Below are 24840 nucleotides of genomic sequence, written 5' to 3' on the forward strand. Positions count from 1 at the left end.
CTTAGGTGATCCTTGCATGTGAGGCAACATTTCTTCCTAGCCTGAACCAGTGTTTCATTTGTCGTATTTCCCAGAGTAACCTATATGCCAACCAGTGCGATTTCTGGCACCACCACCACTCTGGTATGTCTTGGTTAATTCATTTGTTTCTTCACAAAGCTTTCTTTATGAAAAGCTCCAAGTTCTCTAACCCCATTTCTTTCAAATGGCATCTAAGCATTTACCTTGAGGATTCATAGATATGATTTAAGGGCTCTGTAAATATCCTGGAAAAAAAAAAAAAGAAATTCAGTTCTCAGTCCATACCATTTATAAGTTATCAAAGATGTCCATGATTGAAAAAGGCTAAAATCTGCCATAAAGGGAAAAGAGAAAGATGAACTTTTTAGAACAACAAAAAAAATGCTGTACCCAGGAAAACTGGTATAATGGCCAGGCAGTATGATAAACACCATCTTAATAGAGACAGACAATGGAAATGAAAGAGAATATAATGCTCAAATAGCCAAGGAGAAACAAGGCTGAAGATACATTTCCCTTATTGTCTCTTCCTTCATTCATTTTTCCAGATCCAATGACAGCAGCTACTAACTCACACATGCTAAGAGAACCAAATGGAATCATGATTTTGCCTCCCATTTCAATAACTGAAGAATACATATCTTACTACCGTCTTATTCAACTGAAATGATGGAACTGAGAAACATCCTATACCAAACAGCAATAAATAGTCACAGGAACTTGATTTACCAGTTATAATTTTAGACTAAAATGATATTAAAAATTTCATGTGAGAATACAAATCACAAATTTTAAAAATGCCTGTTGAACTCTTTGACATAAATCACAGCTATATCCTCTTTGACCAACCTCCTAGAGCAATGGAAATAAAAACAGAAATAAACAAGTGGGACCTAATTAAACTTAAAAGCTTTTGCATAGCATAAGAAACTATAAACAAGATGAAAAATCAGCCCTCAGAATGAGAGGAAACAATTGCAAATGAAAGAACTGACAAAGGATTAATCTCCAAAATATACAAGCAGCTCATGCAGTTCAATACCAGAAATACAAACAGTGCTATCAAAGAGTAACCACAAGACCTGAACAGACATTTCTCTGAAGATGACATATGGATGGCCAGAAAACACATGAAAAGATGCTCAACATTGCTCATTATTAGAGAAATGCAAATCAAAACTACAATGAGATATCACCTCACACTAGTCATAATGGCCATCATCAAAAAATCTACAAACAATTAACACTGGAGAGGGTGTCGAGGAAAAGGAACCCTCTTGTATTGTTGGTGGGAATGTAAACTGATACAGCCACTATGGAGAACAGTACGCAGATAGACTCCTTAAAAATCTAGGAATAAAACTATCATAATATTACCCAGCAATCCCACTACTATGCTTATACCCTGAGAAAGCTGTAACTGAAAAAAACAGGTACCCCGATGTTCATTGCAGCAATATTTACAATAGCTAGGACATGGAAGAGACCAAGGTGAATGAATAAAGAAGATGAAAGTTTGGTACATATAACCATGGAATATTACTTAGCCATAAAAGGGAATGTACTTGAGTCAGTTCTAGTGAGGTGGATGAACCTAGAGCCTGTTACACAAAGTGAAGTTAGAAAGAGAAAAACAAGTAACATATTGACACATACACATGGAAGGTATAAAAATGGTACTGATGAACCTATCTACAGGGCAGAAACAGAGATGCAGACATAGAGAACAGACTTTGGACACTGCAGGGGAAGGAGAGCGTGGGGAAACTAAGAGTAGCTTTGGAACATTTACATCCTCATATGTAAACCAGATACCTAATGGGAAGTTGCTGTGTAAAACGGAGCTCAACCCAGTACTCTGTGGCAAGTTCTGATGGGGGGTGGGGAGAGGTTTGAGAGGGAGGGGATATATGTATACTTATGGCTGATTCACATTGTTGTATGGCAGAAGTCAACACAATTTTGTAAAGCAATTATCCTCCAATTAAAAATAAATTTTCTAAAAAAGTTAAAAAACCCAAAAAACCTGTTGAACTAACAACACGTGGACACGTTGAGCCACTGGGATGTTGGCCTGAAGAATATGACTGTTAAATAATACAGTTCACCTGGTTTTCTGTATTGTACATTTTTCAGGGGCTCTGATGATCAGTATTAGCCTCTAAGAAGAGCAATGTGTTATAACCATGACTTGGTGGCAAGTATTCTAGGTAAGAATATTTTGGTATATTTTAAAAGCAGCACTCACTGGTGTTGACTGACTTAAAGATATTTAAAAATATGACATCTTATAAACCTCTTCCACATCTAGAGGCAGAATATAATGATTTGTATATTTTATTTTGACTTTACATGCGGTGTTAAAAACCCAAAGTACATATTATTTACACATCCACAATACAAGTTTACAAGATATCTATACATGTTAAAGTACTCTATAAAACAGTATAGAGCCACTTCACTTTAGGGTTACTTTTTATGCCGTACCATTAAAAAAGATACAATCTGTGTTTACCTTTGCACAAATGAATAAAGCACTTAAAAATTAAATTAACAGGATAGAGACTAGATTTTATGTTAGAAATCTCAACATAAATACTGATGGAACTCACATTACAAGCTACAAGGCAGCACAATGTTACAAAAATGTTATCTGGGTTCACATACAGTTACGGTTCCATTTTCCGCACGCCGGGATTAATATTGGCAGGGTGAATTCAAACAGGTTTGTCGGCGGTGGACTGAGTAGTGTTTATCGTTGGTTGGTTTAATTTATTATCAATCTGTATTATTTTAGTTTCAAAGCTGAAGTGTTGCAAAACCAGAAGTTTTAGCTTTTGAGCTTCCAGAGACCTCAGGGAATCATGTTCTTTATAAAACAATATTCTCAAAGGAAAAGAATAACTGCATCCGTATTCTACATTCTGTATAAAAATGCTCTGGTCTTTTGCAACCCATCCTCCCCCAAGTAATAGATATCATCACAGGAAATCAGTTGAGCTTATTTGTCTGACTAAGTCAGGAGCATTCCTCTGCCTTGATACTTTCTAGATGAGGTTCAATAAACCGTGGTGTGCAGCGTATTAACTGAAACAGTCGTCAGGGTTGCACATCATCAACCGTAAGTGGCTTCTGCAAAACTACGAATAAATGACTCTATATGGTTTCTGCAGGTGTCACATTACCCGGGAAACCTCATTTGACTTCACATTATCACTGATTCATCCTTAGTGAAAGCAGGAGTGGAATGTTTATCATGGCAAAGGATGTAATGCGGCTATCTGGATGGATTGCTTTACAGTTAATTGTTCTAGGTTGTTGTTACGAGTTTTTTGAAAAGTCTTTTCAGGTGCTGGTTGAAAAACATGTACAACTGGCACTCAGTAAATGATGTGCTATACTGAAAACACTTGACATATTTGAGTACTTCTATCATTCTCATGAATAAGGCACAAAATGCACAGATTCAGGTAAACTCACATGTAATATTTACAGTATACTGTCGTTACCTGCATGACTTAGGAGAAAATTCTCACATCACACAACACAGACAACGTGATTGCACCACTCAGGTGTTCATAGACTGTTTCTGTTAAGCCAATTATGACCCTCTCACATTCCCTTCTTTTGTCTTCTGTTTTGTATGTGAGTGTGGTTCTTTTTTTTTTTTTTTTTTTCCCCATTTTGGGGTTAGAGGGGAGTTAAAATAAGAGGAATTTTACTACAGGGGAGAAACCAAACACAATAAAAATAAAACCTTGTTAGTGTGTCCAAGGTTAATAGAGTCACTGGGGCTTGGATTCACAGTGGACTGGTGAATTTTACTACTGAAACTGGTGGATAAATCAAGGACACCTCTTAACGTCTCTTATCTCCTTAAGCTGGCAAGACTGTAATAGAAGTTTCAGTGACTAGCAGCACAAAATTACTTAGTACTCTTACATTCTGGCATTGGGTAACATGGAAGTCGAGTTAATCATTTTGACTGTCAAAATCAGCCTTGGTTTTCTTTCTCAAAGCTGAACCCAATGGACTGCTGTGGGAAGAAATTATTGTCTCTTGTTCAGTCATGCGCGATGTAAACAACTCCATAGCACAAAAAGATGCAATGGGCACCTAAACAAACGCTAGTGGGGACAGAACACACATACACTCACACACACTCACACACACACGCACGCATACATGAACACGCAACACAGTTCCTTGGTGGCATGGAAAAAAATGCCACACGTGAAAAAGATGCTACAGTTTGGGTCAAAGACTGAATTTTTAGCAAAATGTTTGGTAATCTACAAGTTCGTTTCTTTGAGACATTACCTTTTTTTTTTTTTTTTTGACATTTGTGCAAGAGGCAAGGTGAATGCATACATATTAAAATGTTCACATTTAATGGGAAGACCACACAAAATGGCAGTCTAAGTTGAACCCATTTTCAAGTATTTGCTCACAGACAGATTCTTCTGAGCACTGTATCAGCTCTTTATACTGGTTACAGGCAGGCAGCCCCTCAGAGCCACACATCTCTTTAGCTTCAAACAAAAGAAACGGAATGACCAGCACCTTCCTTTGTTTCCAAGCAAGTACACAGAAGCCTTGCTGCAGTAGCTACATAGGGCAAGTTCTGATGTTGCCAAAGTTAGGAAGAGTTTCTTTGGCCACTTGGTTCTCTTGAAATACGAGCGAGTCTCTTTTCTTAACCATATCATCCTCTCAACAACATAGACATGATAAAGCCACACAAGGAAGGGCACACTTGAGGCCTAGTAAGTGTATTTGTTCAGTGGTCTGACGGAGGTGGTTTGAGGAACAAATGAAGGCTTTGGTGGCACGTCCGGTTTTAAGGACGGTGTCCTCTTTAGTCCCGTCCGGGGAAGGGTGCCATTACTGGTGTAGCTGCTCTGTCTGGAGAGGGAAGGCTGTAGGTGAACACTCACTGGTGCTCCCTGAATATAATCCACCTTTGCCCCTGCAGGCGTGGGCATGTACCCTCCACGGTTCATACTAGGCTGTCTAGATAACAAAACACCATTTGGTGAACTTAAGTTTTTAGGCATAGCCGATATAGAGTGCCTCTGGGAGGAATTTTTATGATAACCCCTCTGTCTTTCCAAAGAAGTCATCGGAACTCCAGGAGTGGTGGGAACATCCACTCGCTTGGTTGGGCTATTTCTGGGAAGAGTCGAGGGAGGAGAGTAGAGAGATGCCTCGCGGTTAGGGACCTTGGGCGGGACCTCAGACATAGGTCCCACGGGATCCAGCATTAGGGTCTGGTGGGCCATCTGGATGTCTCCCATGATGGCTTTGGGGTTACTATTTGGGTCATTTAGATGCTTCAGGAGATCATTGAGAGTATTTCTGGAATCCACAGAACGCCGGTGATCTCTTTTACTGGATGACTTTGTAAGAGGGTGGTCAATGTTTTGAAGCTTCTTTTCAGCTTTGTGAGCATTGGAGTTTGAGAAAGAAGTGTTGTAGTCATGGGTAGCATTAGGAAGAACAATGGCACTGGGGATATGCCCGTGACTTAGTGGGGAATGGGGTGGAGGACTCGAAGGAAAAAACTGGGGGGTTTCTTTCCTTGAAGCTCCATGGCCATGGGCCTTTTCTGAGTGGCTCTTCATGGCCTGCAGGGTCTTCTGGTGAAGCACAGGTGTAGACTCAGGAGTGGGGAGAGCAGCCAACTCAGGAGGTTGGCCTCGATGGTCCATGACCATGGATTTTGTATCTCCATTGGGTGGCAGCTCTTTCCGACTGGTCAGCAGGTTACTATATAATTTGGGAGAATCGATATTTTGTTGATATTCCTTGACAGGGCTGTCAAAGAGACCATTCAGCTTGGCAAAACTTCCACTGGAGTCTGTGCATGACTGGGCAGATTCTGCATCTTTATGGATCTTTCTGTTTTTCCGAACAAACATGTCACGGTAACAGTAGACTGCCACACCTGCAATGAACGCACCCAAGACAAAAGCTGCAAAGACACAGGTGATGAGGACATTCATGTGGACCATCTGGTTGGACTCTCCAGACTGGACTTCCCATCGTACACCTGCAACAGACACACAGGAAAAGAGTCTGAGTGAGGAGCTTCTTTAAAACAGTGTTTGCCAGCAAATGGCTTGCCTTGAATCAACACTACCTTCACAAGGTCCATATGCTTAGCTTGGAGAGTGAGGTGGACTCCCAAATCACATATTTTTTTCTTTAATCACAATAGGGTCCCCAGAGACACTTACAATTGCTACAAATAAGGGATAACTCTTCCATTGATCTGTATTATGTATTAGTCTTTTCCCTTCCAATCCCTCTTAAATAGTTGTTATATAACATACAAAATTTTAAGCGTTTCTATCTAAAATTAGGGCTAGAAATTATATATTTTCTAACTGGCCCATTTTAAATTCATAAAATGTTTTTCTTTCTCATGATTTTCTCTTAATTCATAAATCAGGATTAAAGGGCAGCTACTGGGATTAGGGAAATGTAGGAATCCATATAAATACACATTTTGATAAAATAATTATGCTAAGACAATTATGCTCTTCTTAATTTGCATGAAAATACATAATTTGTTCACAAACTAAAAGCATCTGCTTAGTCACTGTTAGCTACAAATACAACCTTTCCTGTTTGCTCTTTTTTGCATTCCATCTTGGAGTGAAGCACTCTTGAATTGTCTGCTATGAAAAACATCCAGACAGTCTAAGGAAGTATACTATGTATTAGAGTTAAATGATATTATCCAATTGTTTTGAGATATTTTAGGAAATATTTAAATTAGACTAGAAGAAAAAGAGTGAATTAGTTTGTAATTATTGCTTTTTTGTAAATGCAACCACAGACATTTAGATATGTTAGTTTAAGAGGTATTCAAGTCTGTTACATGCTATAAACACAGCTATCCCAGAATAAGGTAAGTCAGAGTGAACTGAAGATTCTGTTGCTCTAGGTTAGTACTAAGGCCTTCAAACATTAGTTGTTTTTAATCAATGTTGAGGGCAATGGAATTCAGTGGCAATGTGAAAGACAAAGAAAAGTAGAGAGAAATGGAATCATGAAAGAAAACAAAAGAGGAAGAATGATTATAAAATTGTTTACAATGAAAACATAAAAATCCAAAATCAACAGACGTAAATCATAAATGACAATGCACTGCCATAAAAACTGATTGGAAACCTGATACCACGGTTTAGTAAGCACTAAAGAATAGATTTCCCCACCCCCCAGAGTCATAGATCTAATAAGGTAATTCAACAGGCAGCTATTTGATAACTGCTTCTATTATGGGCCGAAAATGATAGTTCCGGACAAGTGCTCTGTTATGTTTTATAGCTTGTGGTATTCGAACAACTTGGTGCCTGGCATTTATCAATACTTCTCAGATCACATTGTAAACTGGAGCTAAACAAAAGACTGGGAAAGGCTCCTAAATAAAACAGCCAGTATCAGGATATTTGCAATTAATGAGTTTTGTTCTGGGATGTTGCCCGGGTGGCCCTCGGCATTTTCTGATATCCAGCGGGGTCCAGCTTCTTCAGACGGAAGCCAACATGGATTAGATTGTCCGAGTGGTTGTTTCACCAACCCTTTCAGCTCTCCACCTCTGTTGCTGTCAAGGAATGCACTCCACGTAACCACAGAAAACCAGAGCGATCGCGGCCCGTGAAGGTAGTGGTAACAGCAGAGGGGTCTCCGTCTGGGTTCACCTCCACCCACTCCTCAGAGATATTAGGAATCAGGTTTCCACTCAGTGAGAGATGAGTTCCCTGGTGAGGCCTTACCCTTTGGGATACCTGATAAAGGATCAGTAAAATCAGAAGTGTTTGGGTCATCTTGAACTACAAATTTCCGGGAGCTGGTCAGTTTAGGTCTCCAGGTATCAATCACTTTAGGTGTAATTTCTGGGATACTTGCCATTGCGGTAACAGAAGATGAAGATACCTCCATGTCTGTGGTGGCAAACAGATTTTTATTAACGTGGGTAATGCCAGCCCATTGTTTCTGACTGGGTTGTTGTCTTTTCAAGTAAAGTTTAAGCAAATCTTATGAGAAAGCCTGTTTTGAGGATTTCATCAAAACACATCTAAGGAGATTATACCAAATCCCTTTCTTGCAAGGGAGAAATAAAAACTAAAAATTAATCATAAAGACACATTACACAGATTTCAAATTTGAAGACACTCAAAATACTCCTACTGAAACTTCTGGGGTGATTAATGACACTCATGGAAAAGGTCATATGAATCCCACAGACTGTGATTTCCTCATCTTTTTGTGGGACAGCATCATTTCATTTCTTTTTTGTGTATTTTTTAAAAATAATTTTGACTCATGGTAAGAAGCTGTATATCTTTCACGGGGGAACCTAGAGTGTAACTTCATCAGAAAGCACCTGGTTGGTTCTGCATAAACACTCAATTTTGGACTTGACAAACAGGCTGTCCTGCTTTAGCACAGACCTCCCGCCCATCTGTAGATTCCTGAGTGCACTGAGGGGTCACTGTCCATAGGGAAGCACTGAAGCTTTCCAGAATGCCCACGGAGTTATTTTTTCCAAAGAGTAAGAAGCAACTCATGCACAAGAAATGGCATTTATGAGCTGATTAAGGATGTCCTGATACATAGGATCTACCATTCTTTTCTCCCCTCTGAGGAATGAAACAGCTAGTGATTTTTTTTAGAACCAGTGATAGGACTGGGAGTAGCTTAACCTCTTAGCGCATCTATTACTGAGTTCTGCCAAGCAGATTTTCCATCAAAATGGAAGCATATGATTTTAGGCAAAAACTCCAGAGACCCAAATTCAGACTGGTACAAGGGTCACAGATGAAGACTCCAGAACAGATGAAGACAAGGCAGGGGCAGGGAAGCACAGGGAACCCAGTGAACATCTTAATACATCAGAAACCAGCTTCATTCGATGGGGACCTTTTTCACACCACTGAGACCACAACATTCAAAGGTTCCAGGGATTACCACAAACCATTCCAAAAGAGATCTCAAAAATTTATAAATACACATTCTGGGGAAATGTGTATTTGTTTACTAGGTCTTAGGAAAGGTGAGGAGAGAAGGGGAAATAATGAAGTTCTGCCATCCATTAAAAATAGATGGCTGCAGGGAACATTCACGATGCACAGGGGTGAGAGAAGAAAGCTCAGGTGGACGGGCGTGCAGCTGGAATGCAGCCTATGTTAATCCATTGGATTTTTCTTAAAGGATGTGCCTTGGTCAATGATGGACTATCAACATGCTACACAAGGTGAAGTGCTGAGTAAGAAAAAGTCTTTGGGACCATCAGGGGGTTATGAGTCAAAGCACAAAAATGAGGGGCTGCCAAACTGCGCAAAAGGAGGGGAGAAGGGGCTGAAAATGCTGAACTGAAGGAAAGAAAAGGTTTGTTAATTCAAAAAAATGAAAAAAAACTAACCAGATGTTGGACCGCCAAATATTTTGTAATCTGGTGTAGTTGAAGTAGGCAAAATTTCTAAAAGAATTAAAGGAACAAGTAATCAGTAAGAAGTAACCAAAAGAAAGCAAAAATTTACGAATTCCAATTAACTCAAAAAGTCAAAAGAAAGGACTATAAATTAAAAAATGAACCTACTGGTTAGACTACCTTTCTCTAGATTTCCTATGGAATTGTAAATGGCGAAGGAAAAAAAAAAAAAAAAAGTAAGATTCTTCTTTAACTTATCCCCATGATCAAACAGCTCAGCTTTTGCGAAGTTCAAGTTAAATGCTAGGTGGCATGTGTACTGAGTCATTATAAAAGGCTGATTGTAAAATAATGTTCACGTGCAAATGTGGTCCAAAAGAAGCATCAGGAGGGAAAGGAAGATTCGGTCTTACCGTGGCAGTCCCCTAGATGGGCCGTGTTGCCATATTCTGTGTCTTGCTCAAATCCTCCAGCGCTGTGGTTATGGAAAGCAAACAAGTCTTCAGTTAACAGCCTTCATAGGAACACAAGTGACAACCAGAGCAGAACCAAGAACACAGACAGATTAGTAAGAATGAGCAGAGAGAGAAAAATGGACATTTCAACATAGCTTGCTAAGATGAATATTTGTATTCAACATTTAGTAACTAGAGTGTTTAAGAGAGCAGAAGAGAATTGTTTTCTTTCTCGCCATCTATCCCTTTCCCTTAAGTATTATGCTGTCTACAATCTCCTTTCCCTGTCATAGCTCCAGATTTTGTTTTTCTTTCTCCCATACAACAACAACAAAAACAGAAAAAAGGCAAGAGAGAAAGAAAAGAAAAAAGGGAAGTAGTGTTATTGGAATTTTTCTAAAATTCCTAGTTTTTGAGGCCCTGGAGAAGACAGAAGCACATCTGGAGAAGATCTCCGTTACTGTGACGAAGTGTACTTACAGCATCGCTGGGCTCACTCGGCCACAGGCCCCTTGGCTTAACCAGCCACAGTATGGGTCTCGAGATGCAATGCAAGACCTGTATGCAACCAGACAGAAGGTAACCTGAATTTTCTCATTATCAAAGGTCATGATCCTGAAAAACCCAGGGTGAGGAAAGAAACACCAGCTTACTTTTTACATGATCCATAACGCTCACAGCGACTGAGGGGGATGCGGATGACGCAGCTGGAGAATGCCACATATAAAGCATGATGGTCTTTATCCAACTGTAATGAGATGACCTTTCTGTCCTCCTCATTTTCAGCATTGCACCTATATTGTGGGAGACATTTTCAAGATAGAGGTTTAGTAAGTCAAGAGCTATAGGAACTGGGCGAGGCAAGTGAGGTTTGGTTTTTGCAATTACTGAGAGCTGGGGGAGGTGTTAAGGAACGCTCTCAGTAGCAAACTAGGCAAGTACGCAGTTTAGGATGTAATAATTATGTGATTCATCTTCTACTGCTTTGCATGGTTAGTTAAATTTCAGGCTGGACAAAGGGTTTTTTAAAGATTGCCTTCCTGTTCTGATGATAGAAGGGAACTGCATTTGTGAAGAGCATGTTAGGCAATAGGGAAGAAAAAGGATAATGTTCTAATGCATTTTAATCTTCCTGTGCTAACTATTTCTAGATCGCTCCTTAGTCTTCCTTGCTCCATTACTCTCATCTATCTCGTTTGTTTTAATGGTTCATATAATTTTGTATATCAGTGGTTGCAAGAATTATGGGGTATATGTGTGTGTGTGTCTATCTGCAACCAGCTGTAGCATAGTTCTGGATACAGCATCCTGAAATAGATCTGTAAGGTAAGAGGGGTGGGGTAAAATATTCTCATTTTCCATAGGTGACAAACAAGGGCTGAATTATTTTTAAATGTCCACCCTCCAAACCCTGAGACTCAAGAAAACACCAAATCCGGGTTTTTATTTCAGTGAGAAAAACAAACAAACCACAATACTAATAAGCCAAACCACTACTAATTTGAGGCTTTCCTGGTGGCTCAATAAGTAAAGAATCCACCTGCAATGCAGGAGACCTGGGTTCTATCCCTGGGTTACAAAGACCCTCTGGAGAAGGAAATGGCAACACACTCCAGTACTCTTGCCTGGGGAATTCCATGGACAGAGGAGCCTGGTGGGCTACTGTCAATAGGGTCACAAGAGTGGGACATGATTTAGCGACTAACCACCACCATTTCTACCACTGCTAATATAGAGGGCTGAAAGAAAATGACTAGATGAAACAGACACTGAAGTCCCAAAAAGCGTTCTGGTATAATACACCTACTTTGCATGGTTGTATGCTTCAATCTCTTCCAGTAATACGCTGTCATTCAAAGAGAAAGGGCTGGTCTTCGCCAAAACTTTAAGCACCACGCCAGCTTCTGAGCCAACAAAGATGACTGTGTAGTTCTGGTGGGGTCCGGCAGAATGGTCGACAGCGATGGCTGTCAGTCTGTACCTGCCAGAGGAGGTGAATCAGGTTAGAGAAGGGGCCAACAGGAAGGGGGACCACTGAATGGGAGCGGGCCTGCGTGCCCAGTCTTACCTGATCCGAGTCTTTGTGAACCAGGGCTCGTCGGCAATGGGTGGGACGGCTGAGTCCATCAGGGGGTGGGATTTGATGAATGACAGGGTTTCATCAGGGAAATCGATGGAGGTTTTATAAGCTTCGGCAAGACCATGCTTTGCACAACAGCCAGGCCTGAAAGGAAAATAGTTTTCCCCTCCTCACAATTTGTATCTAGGGAAAAGGTGTCTATTCTGGAAGAAAACGTTAAGAGAGGAAGGAGAATGAATAACATTTCCAAAAACTCGGTGGGCTCTCCACATTCAGGCTCTCAGTCACAGTCACTGAGTTTCTATCTGCAGGGCTGTACAGGGACACCCTTCCTGGAGAGGGAGGGGGGCCCAGCTGCTCTCTGAGGATGCATGCTTCCAGTGACCAGAGGGCTTTGTTAAAGACAGAAATTCTTTCTGTCTTTATTGTGTTCCTACCTTGGCTTTGGTACTTTGTCTTCAGGGACCGCTGTCCAAACAGAATCTGGAGTTTTCTGTTCTTTAAACCGTCCTTTGAATACTTTTTCAATGTCATCCATGCTAAACGCACAGACTGCAGAACCAGGAATGCTGAAAAAGAGGAAGAGCATCAGGGGACAGCAGACCTGTTCTGGGTTCCCACAAACAAGACACAGAGCGCCTTCTGAAGCTCTGGGGTCGGTTCTCACCTGTTGAGCTGTGTGGTAAACACCCCTACCACCGTGGGAATGCCATTGATTTGTATTATGTCTGTAATAGACTGCAGAACATCAAAGTAGAAAAAGGAATCTCCAGGGACAGAACAGTTAAGCCGAGCCTTCAGAAACGAAGTCCAGTGTTTCTCCAGGACCCGCTGGGAGCCACCCATGTCGTTTTTACATATGCGGGCCACACGGGAATAGACAGCCTGCCCAGGGCACAAAAGCAAGGCAACAGGATCATGAGCATGGAGGGAGACCAGGAACAAAAAGCTGCCAGATAAGGGAGGGACAAAAAATGATAAAAGATACATGTGGTTCAAAAGACTCCAGCAGCCTTCCCTCTAGGGATCTGCAGAGTAAGAATGTAAACTATATTTACCTGTGAGAAAAACAAAAAAGGAGGGCCATTTTCCTGTTCTACCAAACAAGCTCCCTAAGAAGTGAGCCATTGGGCTGCCTGGCTGGATGGAAACCATTCCCATACTTCATTCCCCACTTAGCTTCTCATATTGTTAACGAAATGCACCGTCCTTAAACCTGGCATAGGAGGAGATGCAATATTTTAGAATCTTACAGACTTGGACTGAAGTACTCGTCAGTGAACAGGGGCCCTTCCTTTCCATTCTGCCTTTTGACACTAAGAAAGAACAGCTATAATAGATTTCTAAAGAGTTAAAGAAGCACCCATAGCTCAAGGGTGCCTGCAGCACATTCTCTGTAGTAACAGGAAAAAATAAATAAAACCTTCTCAAGGCTGCTGTTCCCACTCTGGCCACTGTTCAGTTATTTCCCAGCAACTATTCTCTTGCTAAGCAACACAACTCTCTGCACTTGGCCCTAAATGCACTGAGTGCTAGAAAACATGCAAAGACTCTACCAAGGCGGGCTCAATTCCATGCAATACGAGTGCACAGTCATATACTTGCCTTGCCTAAGTTATTATGTTCTACAGCAATTTCTCGAAAGAAGAAGTAGACGTAGTTTCCGTATTCTATGGCATGCAGAAAGTGTGGCTCTGAAACAGAAAGTGAAAACAAACTGGTTCCTAAAGGGTAATTCAATTAGCATGATATCCCGACTGCTAGGCATGACTGACAGACATCACACTGCTACTTTCAAGCCAAGCACTTTGATACGCCACCAAGTTTCAGGAGTCCCATTATAGGTATGTTGAAGCTTTAGGGAACCCAGAGTCTTTAATGTTAGCTAATGGACTAGAAAAAGCCTACAGGGAACTGAACTACAGCAAAGGTCTTTGTTTCAACAGATTTATTCATTAACCTATTTAGCTAGTAAAGGAAACTTTTTATGTTGAAAATTAAAAATCTTGATTTCTAGACTCCAAAGAACAAAATAACTCTGAAGATATGAACTAACAATTCCCAGGGTTAAACTTTCCAGGATAGGCAGAAGGAAGTGGGCAAGGAGCAGTACCTGCATTCAGTTAGGCAAACGGTACACAGAATGGTGATCTTTTTTTTTTTTTTTTTTGAGGTCACCTAAGATAGAAATCTACTTTCCAGATATAGCTACTGGTATCCTCATTCCCCACTAATGCAGCCAACCAAGGCAGCTTGTACTGGGCTCTAAATTAACAATATAAAGTCATGCACTGAACTTTTCAATGTCAGGGCTCCTGTTTCCATGTACCCATCCCGCCATCCTTGGCAATATTGGTCTTCAAAGTTACCTTTGATCCATTTGGAATCATATTTTATTGTACGAAGAGCAGATCCATCACCCATGCTTCGATAAATAACAGCATCACTGGCCAAGAAGTCAGCCACTGTGGCAGAATACAGCTTCCCATCTGGAACCAAGGTTATAATTCAAATAAAAATAGCCAGAGTTATCATAAGTGTGTTATCTCATGTGTGTGCTAAGTCACTTCAGTTGTGTCCAATTCTTTGCAACCTTATGAACTGCAGCCTGCCAGGCTTCTCTGTCCATGGGATTCTTCAGGCAAGAATACTGGAATGGGTTGCCATGCTCTCCTCAGGGGATCTTCTCAACCCAGGGATCGAATCTACATCTATGTCTCTTGCATTGGCAGGCTGGTTCTTTACTACCAGCCTCACCTAGGAAGCCCGTGTTTTCCCATGTAATGTGTTATATCCTTTGGAGTATTTTCACTGACATCATTGCTATATATAAAAATAAATCTAAAACCTGATGTTCATAATCAACTTGTGACAGGTTGACCCGTATTATCTAAGTTTATAGATGAGAACTTGGAGCACCAAAAAGTTAAGGAACTTATTAAAAAAAGGCTTCCCTGGTGGCTCAGATGGTTAAAGAACGTGCCTGCAATGCAGGAGATCCAGATTCGATCCCTGGGTTGGGAAGATTCCCCTGGAAAAGGGAATGGCTCCAGTGTTCTTGCCTGGAGAATTCCATGGACAGAGGAGCCTGGCAGGCTACAGTCCATGGGGTAGCAAAGAGTTGGGCACAACCGAGTGACTAGTACTTTCACTTTCAGCTTATTCAGGGTCACTGGCCTAACAACAGAGCCAAGTGTCAGAATACTTATAGTATGCTCAGTTATAATTCCTCTTTTTTGAAAATCTGTTCATAGCTTTTAGTCTTTGAAACACTCATGTCAAGGTAGCTATTCTGGTTATGAGCTTTTTTCCTTCCTTTAAATTCGTCTTGCACCTTCAATGTCATTAATCATTTATATTCATTACACTAAAGAATCTTACCAGCAAAAAGGGCAACATTAGTTTGTCTGGCATCAAATGGGCATCTTGCCAGGCCACTAATTTCTTCTCCATCATACTCTAAGGTATTCAACTACAAAAGAAAAATAAATAGCTAGTGTCACATCTGTTCAGTGTACATGTTTGAAGGCAATACTGCTTTATTTGTACTGAAATTCTATGGGAAAAATTCTGTCTTTATTCTTTCATAGTGTTAGAGATAAAACAAATGACTGGATTTATAGAAGAAAGGATTCGACGCTAATACCATACCAGTAGAGGAAGAAGAATTGATTAAAAACCGCACATTGTATAAAATATACTTACCTTATAGTATCTACACATGGGATTAAACGCATTGGTGCCACAAACAAAAACCATCTCATCGTTTCTTGGAACAAATACTTTAATAAAGTTGTGGCATTCATCCTAAAGAAAGTAAGAGCGACACTGCCGTTAGACATACCATATGCCTACATCGTGGGCTCAAGCCACCATACAGACTCAATCTAGTGATCGCATATTTGTTTTACTTACTTTATGCTTGCCTTTCATAGCACAGTTTTCTCGATCCTGTTGTCTTGACCGCCATGTGAGTTTCTGCATCAATCAAGCAAAACCAAAGTTCAATATTTTAAATATTGAGGGGAGAGGGACATTACCCAAGTTCTAAGGGAATGCAAATAAATTTGCCAACTACAGTTGCTCACCTTGTTTGGTATGACTTCTGTTTTGGGGATTTCATTTAAGTTTACTGTATAAACTTGATCCCTGTTGGAAACAAGGCAGTAAGTCATATCATGTGAATACATAAAAATGTTAAGCTGCTTCTTATTTTATTTTTACAGAGCTGGTTTTATTGTGTTTTAGAGATCATTTGGATTTTCTCTGTCTCCACCAAAGTCAACAAAGAGTACTTTTTCATTAGTGAGATGCTTTTATATATCACTGTGGTTAGGGAGTGAAGAAAGCCCTTTTCTTCAGGCATGGGTCAAACCACTACTCAGTATTAGCATAGACATACTTTTAATATTTTTTGAATAATTCCAAGTTAAAAAAAGACTAAAGAAAAAATTTTTTTTCTCCTGCTGCTTTAGGAATAAAGAATGGTGTCTGCCTTCTTGACTGCAGTAATAAAATAGGACCGCTGCAGGCTTTTGCTGTATTTTGTTCCTGGTACACAACGCTGACTCTTCTCAAGTGAGTATTTTTGGCTACTTGCAATTTTTGATCACAATCACATATTAGAACTAGACACATTAATGCAAGCACCACAAGAGAAAAGAATCTTAATCTAATAAACCAACGAGGGGAAAATTACCTGCCAGCAATATAAAGTGTGTCTCGAATTTTCAACATCAGCTGAAAGTCCAGCCTGTGCTGTGATTCATTGCCTGAAGGGCGTCCTCTAAAAACCGGATATTGCCTTGAATCTGCAAGTAAAAGCGGGCTAAACCATCAGTCAGGATTACGGAGCTGAAGAATCAATATACAGCATTGATTAGCTGTATATACTAGTTGTAGAAGAGTTTTAACTAAATTCTTTACTTAAGGTCTTGAATATGAATGAATAAGAGATGGTGAATATCACCAAATGGTCTTTTTCTTTTTAACTGAAAACATTTAACCTATATATAGGTTGCTTTAGAAAAGTGCCTAACTAAATTGTCCCATTTTCTTCAGACACTAGGAAGTGATTATGGATAAATGAGGATGTAAAACATTTTAAAGACATAAAATCCTCTTTCTAAAAATGAATATGCTTAGAAAATCAAAACCAAAAAAAAAAACCTTCTTTCTTAGAAAAGAGTATTCTTTAGATCACTTACAGTGATAGTCAACAGTATTAAGGGGTTCATCATCTTCAGGAAAGCTGACTGCCCTCAACTGGGAAATCAGTAGTAGCAGCATGTAGGCACAGAGCAGGAAGAACCTCATGGTTGGGCCAAGGTGAAGGCAGAGCAGCCCCTCCTCAGAGAGTCCACTTAGCTACCTGGAAAACAGAAAGAGTTTGGAAAGATCTCTGCTGTGAACAAAGAGCTTTGTCATTTGTAATCAGTTCAGTTTCCATCATGAGCTCTCTCCAACGTCCCCCTCCCATCAGAAAGATGGCAGTGGTGGAGGAGATACCTCCGAAAACACAGGCCAAAGGTGGCATTCTGCCAAGTCTGATTAAAGCATCTGGTGAGCATATCGAAGTTTTAGGCCCATTTGCAAGAGTTTTTGAAGTAACTACGTATGTCATCACAGCAAAATCACCAGAACCACAAACAGAAATGCTGGCTGCTGACTTGGCAAGAAGATGGGCAAAGTTGGGATTAGAATTTTAATTAAATGCCAATCTGCTTCCCTTCCCCCATCCCTGAAATAAATCCAGTACAGCTTGTCTCTGCCCTCCCCATCCCCCCAAAATGCCCAAGCTGTCTCGAGAGTATCCAAGGAGCTGATGGGCCTGTAGCCCCTCTCAGCCCCTTAAGGCACTGCCAAATTCCCAGCATTATTCAAGCTACCCCCTAAATTCTTAAGTAGAACAGTTCCCTAAACTTAGAAAGAACAGCATGAGAGCAGTGACATGAATGACCTTGAATCAGGGTGAAAGAGAATGAAAAGAAATGAAATGATTTCACGATCAATCAATCAGGCAAAGCAGGGTAGGGATGACCAGCACAGCTGACACCAGGCCACTGGGGAAGTCTATATTTTTACATGAAAGCATTTGGACACAAACCAATACTCTAAGTATGCCTGTCCTCTTAGCTTTATTAAGCTTTAGAGCCATATGGGGCCTTAGGGACCACCTAGTCCAACCCCCTCATTTTTCAGATAAGAAAACTAAGGCCTGATAAATTAAGGGACTCATTGAATTTCATGGAACTATTTAGGGCAAGATCAGAGAGTCCAGACTGACATTACCTGAGTCCCTATCCAGATGTTTTCCATCAAATTAGATAATGAAATTAAATGACTGGGTTTTTCTCCTTAGAGAATAGAGCACTACAAAAATAATAATCTTTGGGGGATAATGAATATACTCATTACCTTTACTGAAGTGATATTTCATAGGTGTAGGTTTATGCTAAATTTTATCAAGTTGTACAGGTACATATATGCACTGTATTGCATGTCAGTATATGAACAAAGCTTATAGCATTAATTGTACATTATTAGCTGTAATTTTTAAATAAAATCTTTAAATATTATTAAGTAATTAAGAAAAGAAACTAAGGCCCTGCTGGGACAATGGATATTTTTGTGAAATGGTAAAAGCTCTGCTTCACAATAGTATCACCCCTTCCTTGACCAAAACTGTCACTTACTGCTACTATACTGTTAGTCTCAGTCTTTATATATCTAAAAACTTTAGCGGGGATCATAAGAATCACTTCAAATTCTTGGGGAGTTCAACCACTCAACTAATACTATATACCTCTTTCATCATCATCTTCTTTTTTTTTTGCTGTGCCACACAGCATACGGGATTTTAGTTCCCCAACCAGGCATTGAATCCACACCCCTGCTAGAGTCTTAACAACTGGACTGCCAGGGAAATTCCTTTAATTTTTTTTGCTTCATCTTCTTAATGTCAAAAACACAGATGCACACACATGCATTCTATGTAACATTTTCAATATTTATCTTTTTAATGGAAGTAGAAGCCATTTATGTATATGCAACATTTGGAATCCTAGTTTTACAAAAGGAGAGAATAATATTGCAGTACAATTTTCCTTAATGGACAACTAATCCAGTAGTAAGTTAACACATTTAAAATGTCCTGAAAATAGTCTGGTGGAATGGAACCTGCAGCATCATCATCTCGTACTTGAGTTGAAAGACTGCAGAACTTTGTTATGATGGGATTTGGGCTTGAATGGAACTCCACCACCTACTGGCTTATCAACCTGGGAAAGGTTCTTCAATCTGTCTTAGCATTAGCTTATTTATGAGATGTGGATAATACCACTTTCTCCACTGGGTGAAAAAGAACTAAGTTCCTGACACAGATTCTGAGCAAAGTTAATCCTCCTCTCTCATTTCCTATAGGACACCATGCATATGACCAAGCTGACCTTAAGGACATGGGCAGAGTCTAGAAAAAAGGCATCCTAAAATATTAAAGCTATTTGGTCAACTGTTTTCCCAAAGGTTTAAAAAGCTAAAGTTGTTTTTAGAATAAATTTTACAACTTGAGCCTATTTATCAAACATAGAAAAGAAAGCAAAAAGCAATTACTGATAATCCTACCATCCCAACCCAACAACTATGATGATCCAGTTCTAGTTTTCTTGCCACATGCACATATTTTCAGTCTTCACAGAAGAGAACCTCTTTCAGTTGCTACTTCGCCTTAAGTGGCATCTCCCTGTCTTGCTTTTCCACAGTATTTTGTCAATTTTAAAGACTCTAAAGAAGACACGCTCCAAAATCACTGCAGACAATGACTGTAGCCATGAAATTAAAACATACTTGTTCCTTGGAAGGAGACCTATGACAAACCTAGACAGAGTATTAAAAGCAGAGACATCACTTATACAGTCAAAGCTATGGTTTTTCCAGTAGTCATTAAGGATGTGCGAGTTGGACCATAAAGGCTGAGATCCCAAGAATTGATGCTTTCGAACTGTAGTGCTAGGGAAAACTCTTGAGAGTCCCTTGGGCTGCAAGGTGATCAAATCAGTCCATCCTAAAGGAAATCAACACTGAATATTCATTTTAAGGACTGATGCTAAAGCTGAAGCTCCAATACTTTGGCCACCTGATGAGAAGAGCTGATTCATTGGAAAAGACCCTGATGCTAGGAAAGATTGAAGGCAAAAGGAGAAGAGGACAGCAGAGGATGAGATAGTTAGATAGTATCACTGACTCAATGGACAAGAGTTTGAACAAACTATGGGAGATAGTGAAGGACAGGGAAGCCTGGCGTGGTGCAGTCCATGGGGTTACAAAGAGTTGGACACAAGTGAGCGACTGGACAACACCACACATTTGTATATACATACGTGTGTGTGTGCTCAGTCATGTCTGATTCTTTGTGAGCCCTTGGACTGTAGCCTGCCAGGGTCCTCTGTCCATGGAATTTTCCAGGTGAGAACGCTACAGTGGGTTGCCATTTCTACCTCCAGGAGGTCCTCCCAACCCAGGGGTCAAGTGCACATCTGCATCTCCTGCTGCACTGGCAAGCAGATTCTTCCCCACTGTGCCACCTGGGACACTGTGTTAACACACACGATGGACAATTTGCAGCAAAATGAACGGACCTAGAGATTGCATACTAAGTGCAGTAAGCCACCGAGGAAAACAAATACGATATTGCTTATATGCAGAATATGTAAAAATGATACAAATGAACTTATTTAGAAAACAGAAATAGACCCACAGACAGAGAAAACAAATTTATGGTTACCAAAAGGGAAAGGAGGGTAGGGATAAGTTAAGAGTTTGGGATTAACATACACACACTAATATATATGAAATAGATAAAATAGATAAGCAATAAGAACTTACTATATAGCACAGGGAATTATACTCAATATTTTGTAATAACCTATAAGGAAAACAATCTGAAAAGAAATATATGTGTGTGTGTGTGTGTGTGTGTGTGTGTATAACTGAATCACTTTGAAACTAACACAACACTATAAATCAATTATACTCCAAAAAAAAAAAAAAAGAGAGAGAGAGACCCAGGACATATAAAAATATGAAATGTTACCCTAGGAATTAAGTTCTGCTAGGACATCAATACCACACTGGACGTTTCTGCTGGGTATCAGATGGGAAAATGAGAAACACTAATGAATCCTAAAGAAACATAGAAACATTTGCCTGAACACAAAATAATTCTGTCAATCTTTGTCCACTGGGACAGGTAACTGAACAGTTCCCATCATGTGGGCAGAGCCTCCATGCCCCAGACAGCAAGGCGGGGAGGGGCACTCACCAGGAAGAGAGTCTTTTACAGCTGTGATTCCAGCATTTAGATGAGGATGGAATCACTGCTGACTCACTGGCAAGCACCAAGCTGCTGGCTGAGCCATCATTTCCTATAACTCATTCAACTGACACTGCAGAAAGCAATTTCTCGCTATACCCCATTCCCCACCAATCTCATCTTCCAAAAATAAAACCCCACTGCTAATTACTTCCTGTCCCTGCATAAAGCTGTATTTAAAAAACTACTTTCAGATTTGCCATAGAAATTATAAATGGAAATATTTAATGTGAAATACATATCAAAGCAAAGCTGAGTAGGGAAGGGAAGAATTTGGAAATACCTGAGAAAAATGGACCAAGGAGAAGATTTATTTGTATGTAAACCATTTAGACTACTTTGTTCTCGCCTTATTTAAGGAAATATTTAATCTCAGGTTTCCAGGGGTAGTGAGATTATCAAACCAATTATGTGGAATGAAGGCAAGACATGAGGCAGGATGAGATGTTGGTAAAGAACATAGACTTTGAGGTTAGAAAGATCTGAGATTTGTTTTATTTTTTTAGAGTTTATTTACTTGGCTGCGCAGGGTCTTAGATTCACCATGTGGGATCGTCTTCAGTCTTTGCTGCAGCATGCAGGATCTTCCAGCGGCAGCACGCGAACAATTAGTTGTGGCGTGTAGGATTTAGTTCCCTGACCAGGATCAAACTCTGGGCCCCCTGCATTGGAAATGCAGAGTCTTAGCCACTGAACCACCAAAGAAATCCCAGAAAGATCTGAGTTTAAACTTGCTTGTGCCATTTACTTCCTGGTTCTGAGACCTTATTTAAGGTGACTTAACCTCTTAAAGCCTCAGTTTCTTCAAGTGTAAAATATGAATAATTACCTTTACTACTTCACAGGTTCTTCTGAGATAATCTATACAAAACAACTAACACAGAATCTGGTCCATAGTAAACCTCTAGTAAATTTTAGTGAATATTATCATGACTATTATTGTTATATCTTATGAGGCAAAAGGAAAAAGCGTTTACTCTTTCATTTTGTATAACTACCTACAACTGTCTATGTACATCATCATAACAATAATCGAGGTATTCTTAGAGGATAAGGTACGGCTTCATAGACACAGATGCCTCCAAGGAGGAGGAGGGCACCACATTTCTGATGTGTAAGTTTACAGTAAAGTACATACTTATATGAGGTCATTCCTTTCAGTGAGAGAGCAGGGGTACTTGAGTAAGTATAGCTTGGATTTTCTTATATGGGGTTACCTTTACACTCCTGATTTTAAGCCTAAATATAAAGACAAAAGCTCTTTAAAGGAGTTCAGAGTTGCCAAGATAGCCAGGGTTTGAAATGATAGTGTTTAGGAGAAAACGGAAGTACAAGGAAATGAGCCTCACACTCAGCAGTTGAGTTCACATTATGGGGTTTGCTAGTTCTTAAATTATATAAAGGTGAGAATGTAGTTATAATGAAATGCCAGATTTTTGGCAGTCTCAATTTAGGGCCCACCAACAAGGTGGGGCGGGGGGGCGGGGATCCTAGAAATATCCAAAGCCTTTCATTTGGACCTCTGAAAATTATAGTGTAGATCTTTAGAGACTGATCAAGCCTTATAAAAACTCCAATTTGATATCTAATAAACTAAGTCTGGACTGGAGAAATGTAAACTCCTCGCCCTCTAGCTACTTACGGAAAAGATAATCACCCAGAGACTATAATTTTTTACACAAAGTGCTCATTCCAAGAGAAATGACAAGACATTCCAAGAACTAAGAGAGAAAGAAGACGACAGAAAATAGGACTCAGGTACTAGAATGCTCAGATACAGTTTTAAAAGCTACGTTTATGTTGTCCAAAAAAAAAAAAAAGAAAATGACAAGATAAAGAATTTCACCAGCTCCCTAGAATCCACTGAAAAAGAATTACTAAGCAGAAATTCTCCATCTAAAAAGCACGGAATTACAACTTTCTGATAGATGTCTTTAGCAACATATTTCTTACAGCTGAAGATAAGATTAGTGAACTGGAGATGCATTAATAGAAATTATCAGCCAGAAACACGGACAGCAAAAAAGGTGGAAAAAACGGACTAATGAGAAAGAGAGACATAAGATCTTGTGAAAAGATGTTACATATGGGAATCTTTGAGAGTGAGGAGAGAAAAATGAGTAGAATCAATATGTGACAAGAGAATGGCTGCAAAGTTGATGAAAGACAATACAACACCTATTAAAGAAGTTCTAAGAACTTATAAATATAAAGAAAAAACACACATATCCATCCTAGTCAAGATGCTAAAAATAAACATTTAAAAAATGTTAAAAGCTAAGATATTTTACTCTCAAGAAGCAAGAATACTGACAGCTGACTTGTCAATAGAAATGATGGAATCCAGTAGACCACAGAATGACATTTTTTAAGTGCTGAAGGAAAATACTTTTCCAGCCCAGAATCTTATAATCAGTGAAAATATGCTTCAAAAATTAAGCGAGATGTTTATGACAAGCAAAAACTGAGAGATTTATTGTGTAACAGACACAAAATAAAAGAAATACTGAAAGGAAGTTCTTTAAGTACGAAAATTTATAGGGTTGGTTAATACAGGTTCTTTTTATGGTTAAAGCACAGTGGCCACATTTGGAATTAATGAATCCCAGACAGAGAAACTGATCTATAGTCTATCTCCCTTAAAACTATATTAATTCAAAGGAAATGAGAATTCAGAAATAGAGCAGGCCTACTTAATTTTCTCCCCAGTCCAAAGAATTCAGGGGAAAAAAAAAAAAAAAAAAACATGCTGAATTTAGATTCCTGGCTCTCTTCTGGAAATGATCCTTCTCAAACAGGAACTCCTTAGACTCATACTCCCCCAGCCTCAGGATCTGAAACGGGAGTTGCTTCTTCCCCGTTTCCCAGTGCCTTTGGGAAACCTTGGGAAGACCCACACAAATCAATCTGGAGACCTTGAGCTTCCAGCCTTTTACAGAAAAATCTTGTGTTTACTTGAGGTTCTTTCCCTCCTCCTCTCTTTTAGCTAGTAACTTCCCAGTCACTTTCTCTAAGAAAAACATTTCAAAGACTTTAGCAGTCCTGGTCCATGGTTCCACTCTCAGACTTGGTATTAATTATAGATTCTTCATCCCCCAAATCATAAAGTCAAGCATTACATGCCTTGATCCCAAACTTTTGTCCTTCTAGCTTGCTTATCTGACTGCTTTCACCATGACAACACTTTCTTCTCATCAGGGCCTTCAGGCTACTTTCTTCTCATCCATTATCCATCCCCAGTCTTGACACTTTATCCATCTTTCTTTCAGTAGTCAATCACTTCAATAACACTTTTGTCTGTACTCTAAACTCCCTCAGCCTTTGTTTCTGTGTCAGAGGTTCTCACAAAGTTTCTACTGTGGAGGAACTCAGCCTTCTGCACCTGTTCCAGAGCAGCTGAGCAATTAAGTCAACCACAGTTTATGGCAGTTTGGTACGTACTAATGTCATAGTTATAAAACTGTGGGGTCCA

General features: G+C 39.7%; 1 protein-coding gene across 50 annotated transcripts in view; it reads right to left on the reverse strand.

The window, feature by feature from the left end:
• Nucleotides 1–2342: 2342 nt before the first annotated feature.
• SEMA6D (semaphorin 6D) overlaps nucleotides 2343–24840 on the reverse strand; it is a 645898-nt gene continuing 623400 nt past the window's right edge. For 5 of the 50 annotated variants that reach the window (XM_042252508.2, XM_060418608.1, XM_042252507.2 and 2 more), the window contains 18 exons: nucleotides 17206–17369; nucleotides 16698–16809; nucleotides 16087–16147; nucleotides 15914–15976; nucleotides 15704–15805; nucleotides 15380–15470; nucleotides 14368–14487; nucleotides 13604–13692; nucleotides 12666–12883; nucleotides 12436–12567; nucleotides 11987–12142; nucleotides 11726–11899; nucleotides 10572–10712; nucleotides 10399–10476; nucleotides 9877–9977; nucleotides 9455–9511; nucleotides 7806–7973; nucleotides 2343–6073 (listed from right to left, as the gene is read on the reverse strand). In XM_042252508.2, coding sequence (XP_042108442.1) covers nucleotides 4785–6073; nucleotides 7806–7973; nucleotides 9455–9511; nucleotides 9877–9977; nucleotides 10399–10476; nucleotides 10572–10712; nucleotides 11726–11899; nucleotides 11987–12142; nucleotides 12436–12567; nucleotides 12666–12883; nucleotides 13604–13692; nucleotides 14368–14487; nucleotides 15380–15470; nucleotides 15704–15805; nucleotides 15914–15976; nucleotides 16087–16147; nucleotides 16698–16809; nucleotides 17206–17314 — 3261 coding nt within the window. In that variant the 5' untranslated portion in view covers nucleotides 17315–17369 and the 3' untranslated portion in view covers nucleotides 2343–4784. Of the gene's footprint in view, nucleotides 6074–7805; nucleotides 7974–9454; nucleotides 9512–9876; nucleotides 9978–10398; nucleotides 10477–10571; nucleotides 10713–11725; nucleotides 11900–11986; nucleotides 12143–12435; nucleotides 12568–12665; nucleotides 12884–13603; nucleotides 13693–14367; nucleotides 14488–15379; nucleotides 15471–15703; nucleotides 15806–15913; nucleotides 15977–16086; nucleotides 16148–16697; nucleotides 16810–17205; nucleotides 17370–21885; nucleotides 22031–24840 lie in introns of all 50 variants that reach the window. The other 45 variants (XM_060418620.1, XM_060418623.1, XM_060418622.1 and 42 more) reach the window with 20 other exon arrangements.

This window comes from Ovis aries, chromosome 7 (assembly GCF_016772045.2).
Source record: "Ovis aries strain OAR_USU_Benz2616 breed Rambouillet chromosome 7, ARS-UI_Ramb_v3.0, whole genome shotgun sequence".
NCBI lineage: Eukaryota > Metazoa > Chordata > Mammalia > Artiodactyla > Bovidae > Ovis > Ovis aries.